This window comes from Molothrus aeneus, chromosome 2 (assembly GCF_037042795.1).
Source record: "Molothrus aeneus isolate 106 chromosome 2, BPBGC_Maene_1.0, whole genome shotgun sequence".
Lineage (NCBI taxonomy): Eukaryota > Metazoa > Chordata > Aves > Passeriformes > Icteridae > Molothrus > Molothrus aeneus.
In genome coordinates, this window is record NC_089647.1 from 56,227,990 (window position 1) to 56,249,867 (window position 21,878).

Below are 21,878 nucleotides of genomic sequence, written 5' to 3' on the forward strand. Positions count from 1 at the left end.
ACAAAATACCCAACTACACTGACCTCAGCTAATGATGGTTCTCAATGGATCTCTCCCTACATGATCTTTGTGTGCTTCATTGGAACAGTATTCCAGTTCCCTATCACAAAAACATGAGCAAGGCACTTCTTTAAAATGACTTTGGACAACCTGTAGATTTATCTAATACTGAAGAGGCCTAAGAAAGAGTTCCAATTTTTTTTCCAACAGTCCAAACACTACTGATCCCTATGGTTCAAAGCAAATCTCCATAAACCTGTTCTGTTCAACTTCCCCTACATTCCATCTAACTCTAAATGATCAAACAGTTCTTACCCATACTTGAAATAATGTCTAGTATTGTAATTTGAAGAATTAGCAACATTGATCTAATATGGAACACAAATGGATTTAAAGTTTCTGTTTTACATTTTAAAACATCAGGAAACTATTACAAGCAATGTCTACTAAGATCTAGAAGAGTAGAAACATGGAATTTTACTGTGAACATGTATGTTATGAATTATACTGATATGTAAATTGCACAGGAAGGCTAAATCTGTAATTTATGAAAATTGCACATCATAACTCTCTTAGTTTGCTACACTCCACCTTTTAAAATAATATTTCCTTTATATATATATCTATATATCTAAATCTCCAGAATTACATCTTAAGGCATAACCACAATACTGACTTCTAAACCCCCATCAGCAATTCACAGCTAGAAGTCAGATCAGTAAAGTTCAGTTTAGTTTCACACATGCAACTTCACCATATCAATAAGCACAACTCAACTAAGGATAAGATAACAAACCAAAATACTGATACACACAATTTTTAACACCAACAACAAAACCCAAACCAAAAAAAAGCACCCACAAAAACCACAAGCAACTGAGGCCCTTCCCACCCAAACATCCCCCTGCACTGTATTTAAGTTGTTCTAGAGCATCCTAATACAAAGACTGCCCAGGTAACATTGTAAATATATATAAAACACTGATTATCATATTAAAATAATTATTTTCAACCTTTCAATGACATTTGAAACTTAGGCTTCTAAATACTTATGATACATCTATTCAATTTATTAAACACCAAATTTCCTCCATCTAAAAATCTAGGTGCTACTGAGAAGAAATTTTCCAATATAGATAGATAGATACCGTACCTGCAAGTGAGCAGTTCCCATCCCTTCTGCAAAACCTATAAATGTAATCTGTAAAATAAATACAAGAGTACAGTGAAGTACAGTACTTTTTTTTGTTTCCTGCAGATATTTAAGAGTTTAAAATTCAGCAGACTTTAAGTTAAAGCTTCATTCTACCGCCACAAAACCAATACCTTAGGGCAGCACACTTACTCAAAGAGCAGCACACAGTCATACATAAAGAATGGTAATGCTATCCTATTTGACTGAGAAAGGTCAGATCAGACTGAAGAGCATACACAAAATTTCAAACTCACTACACAGGAATTATTCTAGTGGCTGGTATATACAGAGCAGCACATACATGCCTCATTACATCTGTTAAAATAAAGATGATTTTGCAGAGATCAGTGCTCATCCGTCCTTGCTTCAGGCTGGGCACGTATAAAACAGTTTCAGTCTGAAATCTGTCCATGCTGATAAACTGTTATACATTTGGATATACTGAATAAAGCATAATGCCATTATGCAATTTACCATGTAAATTGATGAGCCTGAGGCCAAAACACAACAGATTACTTAAGCCACATGTTTGCATGCCATTGCCAAGCAAACAAACCCTAAGATAAAAGAATTAAAATATTCAACCTATCTTGTCAGGCTCAGGAACCTAAAGTATGCCAGAAATAACAGTTTTACCTCATTTTTTTGTGCTTGTGGACAAGTGAGATATTTTACCACATCTTGTCCCTCTTTTCTGTCTACAGGTGTTTTGTACCATTCAAAACAAACAGACTGAAGAGAGTCAGTCATTGCTCAAACTCTGCTTCATACATCAGATTTCCTTAGTTCTCAGTTATTATTTCCCTAACAACAAATCCAGAGGACATCTGCACACTCAAAAAAAAAAAAAACCAAGACATTTATTTTCAAAACAAGGCTGTCAGAAAATAAGCTTTGCTTCCATTTTGTAGATACAGAATAAAGCACAAAGACTAAATACTTCTTCCACTGATGTTTGAAATTTAGTTTTATATGCTTTCCATTTTTTTCAGAGCACTATGCAATAGACTGATTTTTAAACCATAACTCAGAAATTTGCAGCAGCTACTCCAGTTACTCCAAAGAACATCACTATACTTATATTGATGTATTATTACTGGTTCAGCTACCTGCTTGTACATACACAGAAATTCTGTAAGTGAGGAAAAAGAGCTCTGTAAAAGCTACAAAAAAGAAATGGCCAGAGTTCTATTTTGAACTATTTTTGTGCTTTGAATTTGTCCTTTCAAAGTCTGAGTAAAAAAAGAAACCCCAAATTTTATTTTCAACTGAAATCATACTATGAAAAATTCTGTCTTATTTATTTCATAGGGTTTCATGCTGGAAAAAAGATCTTATTCTTCCAGTTAATATCTTCCTGCTTAAATCCACTTATCCTTATGTCAGGTATGACAAGATCATAAAGAAAATAATGCTTCACCACAGCATTCCAAATAGCTCCATACAAATTACACATCTGCAGCACTGAATTCACTGTGTTAATTGTGAAACAATCCTGTTTGAGCAACGTTACTCTTCAACTCCTACACCTTCTCTTCAACTCCTACACAATTCATCTGCACAACATCTGCAAGACATTCTTCAACTTCTACATTTTTTATCTGTACAGTATGAACTTTTATCAGCACAATATGAACTGAATTACTCCACAGAAGGGGCAAAATATCAAACAATTTAAGCTACCTGGGAAAAAAAACTAATTCTCTGAAGAACATTTTGAGAAGCTCTAGAGTTTGTTGCTGTTTGGGATATTTTGGCAGTTTTGCTTTGTTTTCTTTAACGGGTGTTTGTTTTTTGTCTTCTTACATGCCCCTTCCTCTTCCTCAAGATAATGATTCCAACCCTTATCTTCTCCCATGGGATAACTCATTGTGAGAGACAGGGCAGTGAGCAGGAGTCATAGCTTCACACAAATGAAGGGCAACATTACACTGTGAAATGAGCAGACAGCTGTCAAAGAGACCACTACTGAATCTGTCTATTTTTGTCTTGATGACAAGGCTAATCTGGATCTCTTTATTGTGGTCAAACAACAGCTTTCAAAGAAAAAAAAATATCACCTTTTAATACCTTGAACATGTCAGAATATATCAGTTCAAAAGTTGTTTGAGTAGGCCAAGGAAACAAAAAGGTCATCAGTAACACAAGTCCTGTCTTTAAGCTAAAAACAAGTGTATGAGACACTGTATTCGAAGGCTATCTTAAGCCATGGCTACAAAGGAAATGGTACAGGAAAACCTAAATTCTGGTTTTCTCAAGTCTGAGTTCTTCTAACATCATCTTCCATATAAGTATCTTTTTCCTGTATTTTCATAAGAAAAAAAATACCTGTTCTGTGACAGGATATTGACCCTCTTCCATTTCAACCAGAGGACTCCTAATTGCTTGATCGCAAAAGGTAACTACATATAGTCAACTATCTTTCTCCACAGGGACCATCACTGCAGGCATATAAAACATGTTCCCAGCTATTTGTCGGGTATTTTCTACAAGACACAAAAACCTTCATCGATTGTAAAGCATGGTCTGCTTGATCAGATAAAGACAAGGTTTTGCTCACACCTCCACTGCATAGCTCTTCCGCCTTACCTTAATCTGTCACAGCTTTCATCCTTCACAAATTCAGTTTCTTGCCTGCTTCCCAAATGTCTAAACCCCTGACTGTATCCATTCAGTTACACAACCTCTGGTGTTATCCAAGCAACCCTAACTCATCAATCTGCCTCTTGCTACTGCTTATGCAATTACCAGTCTCCCCTAAACACTTCCTCAGTTGTCTTTGCTTCAGCTCTCCCTATCTGAGCTTCTCTGCATGGCCTGTTCAGGTCAGCCTCTCCTTCTCTAAGCTCCTTGTCAGATCTGTCCACTACTAATTAGAAGTCTTGTAAAACCCATAACACAAGATACATGGTATACATTACTTTTACTTTTTTCTTTTCCCTTTGGGGAAGTAGCTGTTAGCCTCGTAACTCAAATAGTTCTAGAAATTCCTCTTACAGCTTCAGATTTACCTAGATAGTCCCACATTCTCTCAGGTCTACTTCATCCAGACCTTGTCCAGCTTTCAGACCATTCATAATCACATAAAATAAGTCTAGACCTGCAATTCTAAGGCTTCAGCTTTAATCTTCAGACCTCAATCAAAGTGTTCTGCTACTTTGTTAGGATATCATCTACACAACCTTAATCACAGCAGTGCTCACAAATGCAGTACACCCAAATCATCCATTTACAAACCCTGGTTTTTCTAGTTTCACAAATCCTCCGAAGCAGAGAAATGTCACCTTGAAATGTTACAGCCTTTTTAAGACTTCAGTGACTAAATTCAAGAATGACAATAGGAGAATAGATTTTAAGGCAGTAACTTGCAGCATTGTTCCTATTTATTGTCCTGCAGCTTTCCATACTGCTTCAAGAGACATTGCTTTCTACCACAGCCACAAAATATATATAAGTGGGAATATTATGGCAAACCTCAATAAAATGATCTTGCTCTTCCTGATTTAAGCATTCCTCTGCCGATACATTGCATAATTCTTTCCTGCTGTGTAGCAGTGACTTCATAGATTGCAGGATACTTTCACCAAAACTCTGAAAAAAAAGAAAAAAAATTTAAGAAAAAATACATGTTCAGTTTCAGGTAAGTGGTCCATCCATCTGTTCTCTGCTCCCCACAAGTTTTGCTATTCTGATTACTATTTCAAATTATTTTGTACATAAATCACCAGGTTTGAAGTTTGAATTTACTTCAGGACATGAAGCTGAAGCAGGTACATTTTCTTCAAGCAATACTTTTATTCCAAAAGAGTTTGACATTCTGTATTTTAAAAAAAAGGAAAGATGCGAACACACGGAAAAAAAGAACAGATGAATCTAAGAAGAAATTCAAATCCCATCTATTCCTTGCATTGTAGCCTCTATATGGAACTTTTCCATCATCTTTTCCGCAAATAGGATGAAAAGCAATTTTAGCCAGGAGAAGTAGTGGAGTGGCTTCAGAAGTCAGAGGAGAAGAAAACAAACAAACTAACTAAACTCCCAAGAAAATCCACATACACTCTTTCCCATTCCATGAAGAATATAAAACAACTGTAACTTAATCCCATGTAAAAACTTCTTGTAACATTTCTTGTAATTACGCTTATGGTGACATGCAAGCACCCAGGGATGGCTAAAAAAGGCTGAAGAATCCAAGACTTTATTCCAGTGTAACAAAGCATAGCAGAACAAAAGAACCAACACTAGGAAGGCAAATAAGACTATGTAACAACTAAAACTAGTTCGCTCAGCTTGTAAAAAAGAAAGTATCATCTGAATTGTTTTTAGGAAGTTTTTAGGAAGCAATCTCTTATTTTAATTTAAAATTTTTATCTTCTCTACCAAATTGGAAGGCTAAGAAGACAAATAAGAACATCAGATGGTTAAAAATTATTAACCCTATAATTATTCTCTATAAGACTGCCCTGTTAAAAAATGACAAGAGAAATCAGCATGTGCAACTTACGACAAAGTATTTCAAATTCGCCTAGCTTCTCAAACAACAGCAGAAGTGCTAGATAGCCAAATGTAGACAGAGAATTTCGCATTTCTGGTACTTCCACAACAAAAACAATCCCTTTATAGTAAAAAGTGATTTTGCATATTACGGGTAAACCTCAATAAAGATTTTAATTTTTCTCTGTATAAAAAGCAGCATCAACTGCTACTGTGTCGAAAGCCAAATGCTACTATATCAAAAGCCAAATTCAGGGGGCCAGTGTCATCGTGGTTATGCTCATGGCAACACAAAATTAGGAAAGCACTTCTAGAATGAACAGACAAAAGCAAAACAGAACTTCAGGATCTTTGAAACTGCCAAAATACCTTTCAGAATACTAGCCAACAAGGCTCAGACTGCCACACTGACAGCCAAGGTCAAGTGACACCAAAGAAGTCAAAACAGTAACTTTTATAGAAAAGTAACAGCTGAACTATTTCATAAAGTATTTTAGGCAGTTATTGGGTCATTTGAAATAAATTAATGAAGTGCTCACCTAATTTCCACTTTTATCTATTCCCTTGCCCCTACATGTTTAGCTACAATTTGCTCCTACTTTGTACTTTCCTAAGAATGCTGTGAGTGCCTTTCTCTGATTCTCTGGATCTTCCAAATTTACAGGAGGCTGCAATACCAATTGTTGCTCAAGACTGTTCCCTGGTAATTCCTTCATTCATCTTGTACAAAAGTAATTTTTGAAGCCAAACAAGCATGTTGAAATGTCTCATTTTCAGCTTTTATAATAATTTAATCAGTCACAACATTCAAAATAGTAATTAGGGAAAAAAGAAATTCATATGACATGACTTGCTAATTTTCTGCAAGCCAACAGTGCTCCAGTTTGAGCACTGAAGGGATCATTGTTATTCTCTAGTTGGCTTTTCTAAAGCTGCAAACTATTACACACACCTCATTTATATACAAGTACCTTTCCCTAGTTCAACATCTGAAAGGCAGAATGGGTAACTAAGAACCAGAGCATGGTATGAGGAACTACTGAGGTAAAGGACAATTCAACATTTTGGAGAATATAAAGTTGAAGTGGGAGAAGAAAGATGAAACAACTGGAAAAATCTCCCTAAGGTCTGGAAGGACCAGCATTCAAGACTATATGCAGTTCTGGTAGCCCATAGTGGAACTATACAACTGAGGAGATAAAATATCCATAGCTAAAATGAGGAGGAGTGAAGTGACATGTTTTTCAGATCATATTAATGAATATAAAAAAACCTCAGAATGTGAAAATAATAACCATATGGAAATTAACAGCACACTACATACACAGAAGAAAAAATCCCATCTATCTCAACTTCTGTAGATCACCTAAATATACGAAGCATTAACAAAACCAGACAAAGACAGAATTACCTAAAAGAGTTGGTTTTGGAAATGAAGACTTTGCCTGGATGGAGATAATAAAAGGAGGGTTTTGAGAAGAGTTGATATAGGTCAGTAAGCAACTTCTTCAAAATTCACAAGCTGGGAAATAAAATACCTTAATTGATTTCCTGATCATGGCATAGCAATGAATGAATGGTCTATATGATACTGCACTGAAAATAGCAAACATGCAACCTTTAGTGAAAGAACTGACATCAGAGTCACTGAGAAGGACATCCTGTGTAATTGCACATACAGTATTATCCACATGTAAAAAGAAGATTAACTCATAACAAGCAGAGAAACTAGGACTATGGAGGATAATCACTGGAATGCAGAGGCTTTCATACAGAAGCAGACTAAAACCTTAGTTTACACAGTTTCCAAAAACCAAGGCTAAAAGATCACCAATTGTAAAAAAATAAGAAAGGTGAACATCAGCATAAGAATAGAAATTATTCAAGCAGAAAAATAAGGATATCCATAAGCAAACAGATAAAAATTTGCTGTGAGTAGCTTCAGCCTGAAATTTTAAAGTCTTAGTTATTACTGCAGTGTGGTTCAAAAAGACAAAAGCAGCAGGTTTGGGGGAAGGTGTTTTAAAGCCCTCATTAACTGAGAGGCTATATTTAGTAAGCTTTTGATATTCTTATCATTATCAAAATTGTGCTTGTGACAGCAGAGGACTGGACCCTGAATTTCAGAGAAATCCTTCTATCCAACAGATAGTGATGCAAGTTCTCTCACAATCCCGAACTAGAAGACACAACCTCATTAAAAACTGAAAACTAGCAAGCTCTCAAGACTATCAGCTCAGTTTAGGTAAGGACAAGAGGTCATCTTCAATGCAATAATTTTTTTTGTAAATACTACACTTCCAGTGTACATCAAAATATGGGCAAAGAACACCCAAGCAATCTGTAAAGCCCTACTTGGTAGGCCTCTAGGACTTAGTATTCTTTCCTCACATAAATTCTTGCCAGAAATCCTATTTTATTCACAAGCACAGATTTCAAATTCACTAAGTTTTGCCAGGGGAAAGCCAAAAATACTGTCAAGGTGTTCAGACATGAACAGTGGAAATTCTTGTCACACCTCAAGCTCAGCTAATCAATTCAAAGATTTGCATTATTCCAGCAAATAGAGAAATCATTATCAACAAATCCATCACAGTACACTGGAGAAGATATTTGGTCTCATGAAATGTTTCATAAAGCAACTGCTTTCTAATATTTCAAACAACCTTTACGATGCCACAATCTCCAGAGAAATGAAGTGCAGTGCTGGACAGCCACACTTCCTCTGCTCTTAAATAACAAAGCAGCTCTTCCTGATTTCATCTGCTCTAAGATTTAAAGGGACTGAATATTCTGAGGTAATTTTGTAAAAATAGAAACTAAGGCTTTAAATATGCACACCATAACTGTGCATTGACTTTTAAGAGCTACTACTGCAACAATTCCTGTTAGCTGTGACAAAGCATTACGAAGAGGACAGGAATCAGAGTGCAGTCTTCTGTAAATCAACAGAAGGTGAAATACAGTGCAGTTCTGACCACCCTACTGACTGGCTCTAAGAGAATGAAAGTTCCACACCATAATCTAAATAGACACCTCACAGGTAAACATCAAGAGGAGGCAGCCAGAGATCAAAGCAATGGAGTCTGGCTGCAGGAAGATGCAGAATTCTGCAGGAAGGGTTGAATTAATATTTCTAGAACCACACAGTCCGGAATGCTTAATAGCAATTGATGAAGCACTTCACAGCAGTAATATTTTAAGCAACTACTGGAATCAGTGAGGAATCACTGGTCACTGTCATTATTAGAGAGATGCTTCTGTAACACACAGGTCTAAGAACCTGGTGGGGCAGGGAGGGTGGTATTTGTTTTGTTTAGTAAATTGAAACAGAAAAACAAATAAAGGGCAGACTTTAAAAGTCTTTTAAAAGTAAGTTTATGTTAAGGTTAACGATGCAAAATTACTTCACTGTAGTTGAAGATCTCTATTTGAGCTAGAGAGTCCTCAAAAACCATTAAAATTCAAGGTTTTATACCACATGTCCTAAAGCGAAAGATTATCACCCATAATTAGAAACTGCTTAATAGATGGCAGTTAACATTCCATGTCAGGACCTGGAACAACTGACTACCAGCCTCGCTGTCTCACAGCACCTTCCCTCTGCCATCACAAACAGGACATATACCACAGACATTGTTTCTTTAAAACAACAAAATCTGCTCCTGAAATAAAATAATGTAATTTTCATGCGATAGGATGCTTCTTTGCTCAATTTCTCCTCTTACTGTTGCAGCAACTTGCAAATAAGGAAGTTATTAATAGCCAAAGAAGACCTAGAAAATTACTCATCTGTGTTCAACTACCTGGAGAAATACGATTAGATAAATAAATGTCTTCCTTCAGGATAAACTGCAACTTTCACTTTATTAAGTGCTTATAGAGGTTGCAAAAAATTTTTAGGAACAGTATTTATGTTCTCCAAGTTGAAGTGACAAAATTTAAAACAATAAATAAACTTAATTCAATATTAGAAATCCCCCCTAATATTCTTTGTAAGTGCTAGATATATTTTCTTTTTCACCAAGGCATTTCCTAAATGTTCATGCAAAAACAAGGAGAAACCAGACAGGAACCAAGATCTAAGGATATTACAAGTAAGCCCTAAAACAGGCTTCATAGAATTCAATAAGACTATGCAGTCGTATTTTAAATTATTACATATAAACTCAAAAAATCTGCTCTAAAATAAAAGCTATATTCTAAGAAACAAGGTGAATTCTAGGAAATTAATACATCAAAATTTTATCACATCATCTTGAAAGACAAAAGCATTTCCTTAAATGATGCTATCTCTCAGTTCAATTACACTAAATCCACCAGAATGCAGAGCAAAAGCAATTTCTTGAAACATCAAACAACCAAAATTGTCTCCTTGAAACATCAAACAACCAAAATTAAAACATATTAAAAAAAAACACCGAAAAAAACCCAAATAAACCAGTTCACTTGCTTCATTATTACATGGAAAAGCTCAGAAATACTTTTTTCATTTAAATACAGATAATTACCTTTTCAACAGATATTCTTGATTTCATGTGATTGCCCTGAGCCCTGGCGTACGTGTCCATGTTCTTACCAATCTTGGTATTCAATGACAGACGTCAGCTCAAAAAACGCTGCAAAAAACATTTATATTTGATTACTTTATATATACGCTAATATTTATACTAAATATTAATATTTATACTAAATTTATACTTGATATATATACTAATGGATAAATATATCCATTTAGCTCACATCCACTCTAAAAATGCAAGTAGACAAAACAAGACCAAATAAAAACAATTTAAAAGCATTTGAAGATTAAACAGCACACCATCCATACTGACAGCTGCCTTTAAAAAAGTACTGCCTTAATGACCTTCAAAATCAGGCATGAAATGCAGAATGCAGACACTTAGCAGTAAGGTTCACTGTTTTCCTTTAACTGGAATTTCAAGGCTGCACTGGGGGTGGGGAGGAACACTACATTAAATTTTGATTCACTGTCGCTCATGTGCTGGAAGGTTTTTCAGTGGGTTCCTGTACAATACAACGCACTGCAACCACCCTTTAACAGTCTCGGGAGGCAAATGCACAACTCACCCACTGTGGCAGCCAACGGGCCCAGCCATGTCTGTCACCCTGGGCTACTACAGGCTAACATGGATCATCACTCTCCTTCCCTGGTTCTGCTCTGGGCAGCCCAGGCTCTGATGGCAAAACACAGCAGACTACATGCATTTACCAGCACTCTCAACTGACTAGGTCACAGGAGTTTCTGCTCTAATCGGCTGCCCTTATTTATCCTAAGTCTAATTCTAACAAGAAGAAAATAAAAAAACAGCTATGAAGGTATTTTTTCAAGTTTCCCTCTTTAACCAGCAGCAATGGATCCAGTTTGTTTCATTCATCTTTGCATCCACCAAAATAGGCAATAAATATAGAGCGTTAAGGACAGAAAGCATGTGGTGAGCTTTTAAGTTCTATGGAAGTTTTAATACTTCATCTTTTCCCATGGTCACACATTTCAAACAGGAAAAAGAACTCCTACACTGTATAAAATAAATGAGGCAAGGAGCAAGTGCATGTAAAAATTACTGCAAAGATAAAGAAAGTAAACACCACGACATCAGAGTATGGGTCTTCACACAACTGACCAGACCGGTTTTGTCAATCTCATCTCAAGCACGTATTTAACCTTTATATGGGAAATAAAATAGCAAGAGATTATTATTAGGTACATCTGTAGCTACGAGATTATTATTAGGTACAATGTGAATACATTTCACTTTGATTTCTGCTTTCCTTTATAAAGATGAACTTGCTAGAATCTTAGAAAAGAAGTTACACTTAGGCAAATAAACTGAAACATTTTCATCTCTAAACACAGCTTCTCTCCACTGGATATTTAAAGTTTGGAAAATTCAGACAATTACATGAAGCAGTCAGCTGCATGATCCACAGATTACAGATATAATATGTAAGCATAATAAATACAAATAAAAATTAATTTCACAGTAAACTATGGATAGAAGACTAAACACAACAATGATTCTGCTAAAACTCACGTGTCTAAAATAAAAAAATCCACACAACAGTATCGGGCAATAAAAAGATATCCACTTCACCTGTCCCAATTGCTCTATCTTAAGTGGCTAGTCCAGTAAAAATCCAAAGCATATTGGGGAAATACTCTTAGACACTCCTTTATCTAAGAAAAAGCCATCTACAGAAAAAGATGGGTTTTCACACAGATACTTCAGCTCGACATTTTTGGATGGATCCCTCCTTGCAGCAATTTTAACAAAGCCCAACATAGCAAGCCATGGAGATGACCTTTTAACCTTGCTGGGTGCTGCAGTGTTCACTCAGGTACGGCAGTTCACAGTTACACTGTAAACTGCCTTCAGGTTAAGTATTTTCCTGTGTCATCTGCTACTAAGCTCTGGAGAACTGAACATCAACCTGTAGGGTCCCCTACCTATGAAATGAACAGACTTGTAAATCACAGTATGAAGACTGAAAAATCCTGGGCAGAAAACATAAAGGTTTATCACCATAACACCACAATGTTTTATCTTCTCTGCAACCTTACCTTCAGTACTTGAATAATACAGGTCCTAATATATACACCTATATTATACCACCTACAGCATTTCTGCTCTCTGTCATGCACTTCAGAGAAATCTGAAGAGTCCCACTTGTCCAACAATGCAGCAAAACCATATTCTTTTTAATATGTAAAATCATTATCCATTTTCAATACAACAATGGTTCAATCATGTGAGAAGTACACAAACATTAGCACTAACTGAAAAGGAAGTGAAAGCACTGACAATAAAGCAGCCTGGAAGTAGCTCATTTGTATAAATAAAACCTACTGTTTAAAATTGCTTTTACTTCTGGATATTGAATTTGACTATTAAATTTAACTTCCGCCTATTGTTTACTCAAAAAAGGGGAATCAATGGCAAAAGCATCAGATACAAGAGGAACAGGACTTTCCTGTTACTGAGTAACTATTGTCAGACACCAAAAAAAAGGGAAAAATTGATCACACAACTAATTACTGAACACCCACACCATCTTTCAGTTTTTAGCAAGTTGCATCACCTTAAATGCACACAGCATGGGCAATACACAAGAGGAGCTGGAAGCCTTCAACCACCCTAAATTCTACTGAAAAAGTAGCACAGAAAGCTATTTTAGGAGGAGACTCCTGGAATGCATGGAGGATAGCTTCTTAAGACACATGATAAGACAATCTTGACCAGAAGGGATGCAACACTGGACCTGTTAGTCACTAACCTAAGTGATCTAATCCGTGGCAACCAGATTGGTGAAAGCCTGGGCCACAGGAGTCACACATTGGTGGTGTTTGCAGCTCTGAGGGACATGGAACAGGCAAAGAGTCCGTTCAGGATCCTAAATTTTGGAACAGCACACTTCTGGCTGCTCAAGGAGCTAAATCCATAGGCTTCCCAGGAAACTGTCCTCAGGGATGTGAGAGAAGGACAGAGCTGGCAGGTCTTTAAGAACACTTTCCATAAAGCTGAAGAGATACCAATCCCTGGGTGTAAGAAATCAGGAAAGGAAGGCATGGGACTGGCACTGCTGAGTTGAGACCAAACTAAGAGCAGCAGAGCTCAAACTAAAGGGCAAGAAGGAGATGAACAGGCAGCGGAAGCAGGGACAGGTATTCTGGGAAGAGTACAAGGACACTGCCTAGTTTTGCAGGGATGAGGTTAGAAGGCCAAGGTGAGGCTGAGGCTGAACTTGGCAAGGGATGCAAAGAATAAGAAGGGCTTCTACAGGTATGTCAGAGAGAAATGGAAGGTCAAAGAAAATGCACTCCCACCAATGAACACAACTGGCAAACTAGTAACAACAGATGAGATGACTGAGGTGCTCTGCAACTTTTTTGCCTCAGTCTTCACTGGCAACCTTTCTTCCCACACCTCTCCAGAGGATGGACTGGAGGAGCAAAGAGAAGATCGGGTTTGCAACCCCCTGAGGAACCTGAACATACATAAGTCTATATGACCTGTGGAGACACATCCTAGGGTTCTAAGAGAATTGGCTGATCTAGTTACCAAGTCACTCCATTGTATCTGAAAAGTCATGGCTGGAAAATGGGAAACATTGTATCCACCTTAACAAAGGGTAGAAAGGCAGATCCTGGGAACTACTGACCTGTTGGTGTCACCTCAGATCTTCTCTGTGCCTGAGAAGATCATGGAACGGATGCTCCTAGAAGCTGTGCTAAGACACGTGGAGACAGGGAGGTGATTCAGGACAGCCAGCACAGTGTCACCAAGGGCAAGTCCTGCCTGACCAGCCTGGCGGCCTTTTATGATGGGGTGATTGCATCAGGGGACAAGGAACGAGCTGCAGATGTCCTCTATCTGGACATCCATAAGGCTTTTGACACAATCCTCCATCCTTCTCTCCAAATAGGAGAGATATGGATTTGACGGGTGGAATGTTCAGTGGATAAGAAGCTGGTTGGATGGACCCATCCAGAAAAGAGTAGTCAACAATTCAGTGTCCAGATGGACACTGGTGCCAAGTGGTGTCCTGCAGCAGGTCACAGCAGGACCAGTGTTATTTAGTATCTTCATTAATGACACAGACCAAGTGAACGGAGGGCACCCTCAGCAAACTTGCAGATGACACCAAGCTGAGTGGTGTAGTTGACGTGCCTGGGGGATGGGATATTATCCAGAAGGACGTGGATAAGCTCAAGCAGTGGATCTCTATGAAATTCATCAAGTTCAATAAGACAACACTCAAGGTCCTGTACCTGGGCTAGGAAAATTTCCAGTGTCAATACAAGCTGTAGAATGAACTGATTAAGAACAGCCCTGAGAAGAATGACTTGGGGGTGGTGGTGGACAAGAAGATGGACATGACCCAGCAACATGCGAGTGCAACCCAAAAAGCCAGCCGCATCCTGGGCTGCAGGAGGAGCCAGCAGGGTGATGCTCTGCTCTGGTGAAACCCCACCTGCAGTGCTGCATCCAGCTCTGGGGTCCTCAGCACAGGAAACACATGGACCTGCTGGAGCAGGTCCAAAGCAGGGTCACAAAAACGATCAGAGGGATGGAGCACCTCTGCTATGAAGACAGGATGGAAGAGTGGGAGTAGTTCAGCCAAGAGAAAGCTCTGGGAAGACCTTACAGAAGCCTTTCAATGTTTAACTGGGGCTTATAAGAATGACAGGGATGAACTTTTTAGCAACACCTGTTGTAATAGAACAAGGAGGAATAGCTTTAAATTAGAAGAGGGTAGATTTAGATTAGATACAAGAAATCTTCTGCAATGAAGGTGGTGAGCCACTGACTGTCGGTGCCCCATCCCTGGAAACATTCAAGGTCAGGCTGGGCAGAGCTCTGAGCAACCTGATCTAGCTGTAGATGTCCCTGCTCTCTGCAGGGTATTTGGACAAGATGGGCTTTAAAGGCCCCTTCTAGCCCAAAGAACTCTATAAATGTATAAACCCAGTTTTCCAGAGATGTGCTGAAGAACACTCTTCTCATCAGAGCATGTAATAAGCATTTAGCTAGCTTTTCCATGTGCATGTATCCTTGTTTGAATATATGTAAGAAGCAAAATTAAATAATCAGCTTAAGAGAATCCAACAGGAAATTTGCCATGGATTTAATCTCTTTGTGTAAGTCTATCCCATGCCTAAATTTACTTTAAGTCAATGTGTATTGACAAACCTTAGCTGGCAGAAAAAAAAAACGTTATCTTTTTTCTGTAAATATGCTGAGTAAATCTCTTAAATTGCTACAGAGGCATATGTGGACGTGCACACCTATGTTAAACACATATAGGTTATGACAAACTTGAATAAACTTAAAATATATGTAATATGGCATTATTAAAATTAAATTTCAAATAAAAGGTTCTAGCCAATGACAATAGTAAATCTATATTATGTTTTTAAAATGAGGGGTTTTTAGTAGTACTAGAGCAAAAATAGACATCTTTCTTTTAAAGAAAAAGTACTATTTTTTTTTGTCTTCAGCACACAGACCTGAGTCAGCCTAGAGAACTCTGATGATGATTTGCAAAAGCCAGGCTTAGTGAAACACTGAGCTTTGAATGATTCATTCAAAATATGAAATTTAAAAATCCTTAAGAAAACACTCTTTTAGAATCACAAAATCATCAAGGTTGGAAGAGGCCTGCATGATTATCTAGTCCAACCACCCATTCCCTCCGGTCCTCTCACTGCAGGCATGGCAGAAGAGTCTGGCCCCCACCTCTCTACACCCTTGTTTCAGGTGGTTACAGAGAGTGATGAGATTTCCCCCATGCCTCCTCTAATCCAGGCTAAGCACCCTGAGACACTCCTCATAAGATGTGTTCTACACCTTTTACAAGCCTTGTTGCCCTTCTCTAGATGTGCTCCAGTGTCTCAATGTCCTTTTGGAACTGAGGGGCCCAAAGCCAAACACAGGATGCAAAATGTGGCTGCACCAGTGCTGAGTACAGGGGCACAATCCCTCCCCTGCTCCTTTTGGCCACACTATTGCTGATACAGGCCAGAATGCCACTGGTCTTCTTGGGCCCCTGGGCACACCCTGGCTCATGTTCAGCTGCTGTCAACCAGAACTCAAGCCCCTTTCTACCAAACAGCTTTACAGCCACTCTTTCCCCAGCCTGCAGCATGGAGTGGGGTTGCTGTGACCCAAGTGCAAACCCAGCACTCAGCCTTGCTGAACCTCATACATTGACCTCAGCCCACTGATCCAGCCTGTCCAGGTCTCGGTGTAGAGCCCTCCTACTCTCAATCAGATCAACACTCCCATCCAACTTGGTGCTGTCACCAAATTTACTGAGGGTGCACCCAATCCCCACGTCCAGATCATCAGTAAAGATGTTAAACAGGACTTGTCCCAGAACAGACCCCTGGGGACACCACTAGTGACTGGCCTCCAGCAGGGTTTAGCTCCATTCACCACCACTCCCTGGGCCCAGACATCCAGCCAGTTTTTTTATCCACAGAAGAGTGGATAAACTTTTTATCCAAGCCATGAGCAGCCAGGTTTCCTACCAGGATGCTGTGGGAGATGGTGTCAAACTGTTTACTGAAGACAGACACCATCCACAGCCTTTCCCTCATCTAAGTGGGTTACTTTGTCATAGAAGATCACACTGGTCAAGCAGAACCTTCCTTTTTAAAATCCATATTGGTTCGGCCTAATTCCCTGGTTTTCCTGCATGTGTATTTATAACCGTGCAAAACAATTGCTACTAAAAATCAAATTAAGCAAGACTACACTGACAACACAGGCAGAATAGTCTAATGGATCCTCCTCCATTTCTCATTTCTAATGATTTATCAGTTTCACTGATCAGGTCAGCAGTCTTGAAAAAGTCCAGGAATGAAACACAAGTTGTCTTAACCACAGCCACCCACAGGAGCACAACACATCAAAAGCAAAATACATCATTTATGGTAAACAATAATGACAGGCTGGGTCCTCTTTTTCTTGCTTAGTTTTAATTCTCTTTCATTGTATCTCTGTCATACAGAAGCAGCAATTTCAAAAGACTCAATCATTTTCTTCTCCTAGATCACTACTAGCTAGTCATCACCCAGAGCTTCCCCCCAGTCCCGGGTCTCGACTCTCAAACACTTCCTGGGAAAAAAATGTTACTTGATGTATTAGACATATCCACTGGTCTGGATTCTGTGGCTTATGAAATCAACTTTAAGTTTCTCTACTTCAGTCTGTTGTGTATTTTGTACATAACAGAATCACACCAAGAGGGGCTGTTATTTTCTAAGCTACAGCACTTTCTCAAGAAAACTTATTCCCATCTAGAGAAAATTTCACCAGAGAATACCTTGTTTAGTTCTCAAGGATTAATTAAATATAGGTGGTATCTACCACTAAAGTCTAACTGTACGATTCTGAAATAATCTCACAAACATGAAGCCATGTAAGACTCTTCCAAATGTAACCTGGATAAATTTCGAGCATTGTTACCATTTATTTCAGTATCACTGATCTTTTCCAGATACAACGTAAGTGGGATTTTTTACCTCCCCATCTCACTCTGGCAATACATCAGAGAGGAGAAGGCTGTATCTTTAAATACAGTTCGGATCTACAGTTCATCCATTTTTTTCCCTTTTGCATATTGGATTTCTTTTGGAAACCAGAGAAAAGTACTTCGGTTGTAATAAGAGAGCCAAAGATAGCCCCTCAAAAGAGCCAAGAAAGCAAAGGAGGAACGCTCCTTGTTCCTCCTCCCTTGAGGGAGAAGAGGAACTGGGAGGAGGACATGCGGCGGGAGGGCGGGAGGGAGGGAGGGCGAGGAGACACTTCTACAGCGAAATGTCCAGAACAGGCTGAACTTACTTAACCCGTGCGCACCGACCACAACCCCAACAACGCAGGAGGGAACGCAAACTCACGGAGCCTCCGTGCCCCCCTACGGCTGCACCCGCACGAGTCAGTCAGTCCCCACCGGAGATGCGGACGGACAGACCCGGCCCAGGGGGACACCGAGGGCCGTGCGATCGCGAACCCCGCGCTCTCGCTCCTGGAGCCGAAGCGCTGCGTTGCCCCCTGCGCCCCTCGTGTCACCCCGCGCTGCCGTCCAGGGGGCCCCGGCCTCGCCCCGGGTGACCGGCGGGGCCCGCGGGAGCTGCGCTGCCCCAGGGGATCCTTCCCCGGGAAGGGCGGCGCAGGATGCGCTTCCCCGGGAGCCCCCGGGCGACGAGTGGCAGCGAGCCCCGAGTGACAGGCCGCCGGCGGCGCCCCGCCCTGCGCCCGCGCTCCCCAGCAGGGCGGCCCGCGGGCGAGCGGCTGCAGGGGGTGGGAAGAAGAGCGGGCGCTCCGTACCTGTGGCTGTGGCTGTGGCTGTGACCGCCGCCGCCTCCTCAGCGCCCGCCACCCGCGGCCATGGCCCCGCAGCGCAGCGGCCCCGGAGCGCCCGACCGGAGCCACCGCCACCGCCCCCGCCCCAGCCCCAGCCCCAGCCGCCGCGGGCCCCGCCCCCTCCGGCCCCGCCCCGCTCCGCCCCGCCCCCGCTCTCGCGACGCTTCCCGCCCAGCCCCGCCCCCGCAGCCGCCGCCGCCGCCGCCGCGCGCTCCCATTGGCGGGAAAGCGGCGGCCCCGCCCCGGAAACAGCCGAGGCGGCGGCGGAGAGTGCGCTGGGCCCGTGCCGGTCACGTCCCCAGAGGGGTCCTGCGATCCCTCTCCGTGTCCGTGTTCCTGTCCCGGCTCCTGCCCTATCCCAGCCCCTCCACGCGGGAGTGCCCAGGCGCGGGCACGGCCCTTGCAAAGCCCCCGGGAGCCGTGTGCCTGCCAGGGGCCGGGCTGTTCCTGCCTGCTCCGTCGGGGCCGTCTCTCATGGTCCGCCGGCGGCCTCAGCGCGGGGCCGGGCTGGAGGCGGCAGCCTGGGTTTAATCGGACGAGGCGCAGACAAAACTCTGAGACCCTGTTTGAAAATCCTGTGCCCTCCTTCCTTTCACACTGCCTTCCTAAATTCAGTGCTGCCGGATTCCGCAGGGCAGGTGTGCATTTAGCCAGCAGATAGGCAATTGATTTTCACCTCCTCATGAGTTGTTCTGCTGTGTGTGTAGGTGTAGGCCTACACACACAGCAGGGATTTCCTTTCATTTGGATGGAAGCGGTAATCTGGTGTAGCTTCCCCAGCATAAAACAGTAGCAGCAGCAGCAGCTCGTCCAGGCACCGGCCTGGCAGCAGGGACACAGCGAGGAGGTGTTGGGCAGTGCACAGCAGTGTGGGCTGACAGCTCTGTCCCCCCACGAAGGAGAGACTCCGGCAATCGGGCCAGGCCTTCCTGAGACCCGGCATGTGAGGGGGAAGCTCGGCGGAGGAACCACAGAAGGGGAGTTCGGCAGGTGGAGACGGGCCGGCGCCTGCCTGCAGCAGCTTCTGCAAAGCGGGAAAAAAAGAGTCGCCAAAGCCACGTTCAGACACAAAAAAACCCCAACAAAACACCAAAAAAACAAACCCACCCAAACTTCGTATACTAGGGCAGGGGTTAGGGAAGAAAAAAAACCAAAGAATGCTAGCCTTGTGGCTTTTTCTGTGCTGGATGGTTTCAAGCTCTAACCTGCCCCATTTTACAGAGACAAAGACAGAGAGAGACTACCCTAGCCCCCTCATAAATTGCACTTTTCTTCCACCACTAAGACCTATTAAAAATATATGAGAATTTTTTTGCTACTGGCTTTCCCTTACTCTTCAAGATAATTCCTGCTTCTGCCTACCTGCTGTTTTTGCTAAAGCTGTGGCTTTTATTTCTCTTTTGTCTTTCCTGAAGGGCTGTTTGAATTCTACAATCATTTTAGACACCTCAAAAGTCAGGGGGTCCATATTCACTTTTGCCAACAGGTAGCTAAACTACGTTTTCATTTACCCTAAAATCTACTAAGCTGTGGAACAAAGCCATGCAAAAACTACACAGATATAAGAAACAAAAGATTTGTTCTAGACTGTCTCACTTTGCCACAAGTGGGTTATAATGTTCCTCGTACTCCCAGGGCCTGCAGGTCCCTATGGGTTGGAAAAAAGTAAATGAATAATAGCCTCAAATTTAACTCAAGATAGTCGTCATTTCAGTGCCCATTGAGACCAGCCTGATTTGGAAATACACAGTGTTTTGAATAAAGACATTTTAACAGTTTGTTCATCTTCAGCTTAACAACAAAATATCTCCTTTTGACCAACTCCATCATTAAATACATGTCTTAGTTTTTAAGAAAGATAAAAATTCTGTAAGAAGGATTTGTTTTTAATATATCATTGTTTTTTTATGTATCAACATTAAGTAAAAAATTACAAAACAAAATAGCTATGGAAGCAATGTAAACATGAAAAAGCATGCTTTAAAAATAAATTCAGGCCTTTTATTCCCTTTGTTTTGGAATTCCCCTTAGACTGTTCAGAATAATGAGTTCCTATGGCTCCCTGCCAAAACCTTGAGAAAAATCAAAGTTTACCCTCATCAGGAAACCATGAAACATAACCCATGGCATGCCATTGTTGGTTACAAAAATAAAAATGTTCATTTTTTATACAATAATAAAAATGGGGATAGCTTTGAAAAAATGATTTTTTAAACTATTTTTTTTACAATTGATTTAAATACTGCCTATGGTAAAGCACAGGAAACTTGTCTGGTCAGCCAACACTTCTTAAAATTTATATTAATTATGAAGAAATACAATGTTGGTTTCTGGGCTCTGGTATTTTGTATCCTGTGAATTTTGTATTTTTCAAGGAAGGGTCTGACCAGTCAGAGCCCATCCCACTGAGCCCAGCCTGGGAGGAGGGCAAGTTCAGGACAGCCCCAGCCCTGGGGCATCAGACACCTGTGGGGACAGGGATGGGTCTAGTCCAGGCTGGAACACCAGTCCACATGTGGGGGTCAGGATCAGACCCCATGATGGGAATCAGCATCTCAGATGTTTTCTGCCTGCTCATTTGGTATGAGAAATTGGCATCTTTAGAATATTTTTGTCAAAACTACTGTCACGTCCCTGGTGCTATCCTGACTCACTGGCTGCACCTGTCTATTACGTTTGGTATTTCAGAATCACTGGCTTGGAACAACTTATTCAGAGGCTGTCTCAGAGTGAGTTATATATCATGTCTCTCAGGTATTGAATGCCAGTTCTATAAAATGTGTTGAAGATCTATGGAAGATGTTGAAGAAATAGTCTGTTGCTTTGTTTGACTTTTTTTTGTCCATTTTTTTACTAGTCACTTTCTTATATTTTCCCCCTCAGTACACGAAAACTACACAGCTGTATGATTGTGTCAGTGTTGTTTTGTTGGGGTTTTTTGATGATACTACCTCTGGAAAATGTTCCTCTATAACTAAAGCTTTATTAAGTTCAGGCCAGACCTGAAATTATATCCTTAAAGCTACACTTATTATAATAAGGATTGCCTTCACAAAGGCAGATGAGTAATTTATAGTATTGTTCCTGCCTTTAACATATTCTTCCAGTCTTAAAACCTGTGTAAGCCTTTTCCCTTGATGCCCTTGCAGCAAGCTGGGAAGGATCTGCCCTGCTTGAAAATATTCCACCCTCCTTCTTTCCTCCCCACCACCTCAAAATAAAAATCTAAAACTCACAGCTCACAATGTAATAATTTCATGAATGACTTCTAGAGGCTTATCTGTTTGTAACATACCCTT

The 21,878-nt window shown here is 40.8% G+C and overlaps 1 protein-coding gene across 1 annotated transcript in view; it reads right to left on the minus strand.

Moving 5' to 3' along the window:
- The window catches only part of AKAP11 (A-kinase anchoring protein 11), a 43,729-nt gene extending 25,094 nt beyond the window's left edge, over positions 1 to 18,635 (minus strand). Inside the window, exons 1-4 of the mRNA XM_066545029.1 lie at positions 18,544 to 18,635; positions 10,201 to 10,308; positions 4,670 to 4,786; positions 1,154 to 1,201 (exon numbers count right to left, since the gene is read on the minus strand). Coding sequence (XP_066401126.1) covers positions 1,154 to 1,201; positions 4,670 to 4,786; positions 10,201 to 10,260 — 225 coding nt within the window. The 5' untranslated portion in view covers positions 10,261 to 10,308; positions 18,544 to 18,635. The remainder of the gene's footprint in view (positions 1 to 1,153; positions 1,202 to 4,669; positions 4,787 to 10,200; positions 10,309 to 18,543) is intronic.
- Positions 18,636 to 21,878: the final 3,243 nt, after the last annotated feature.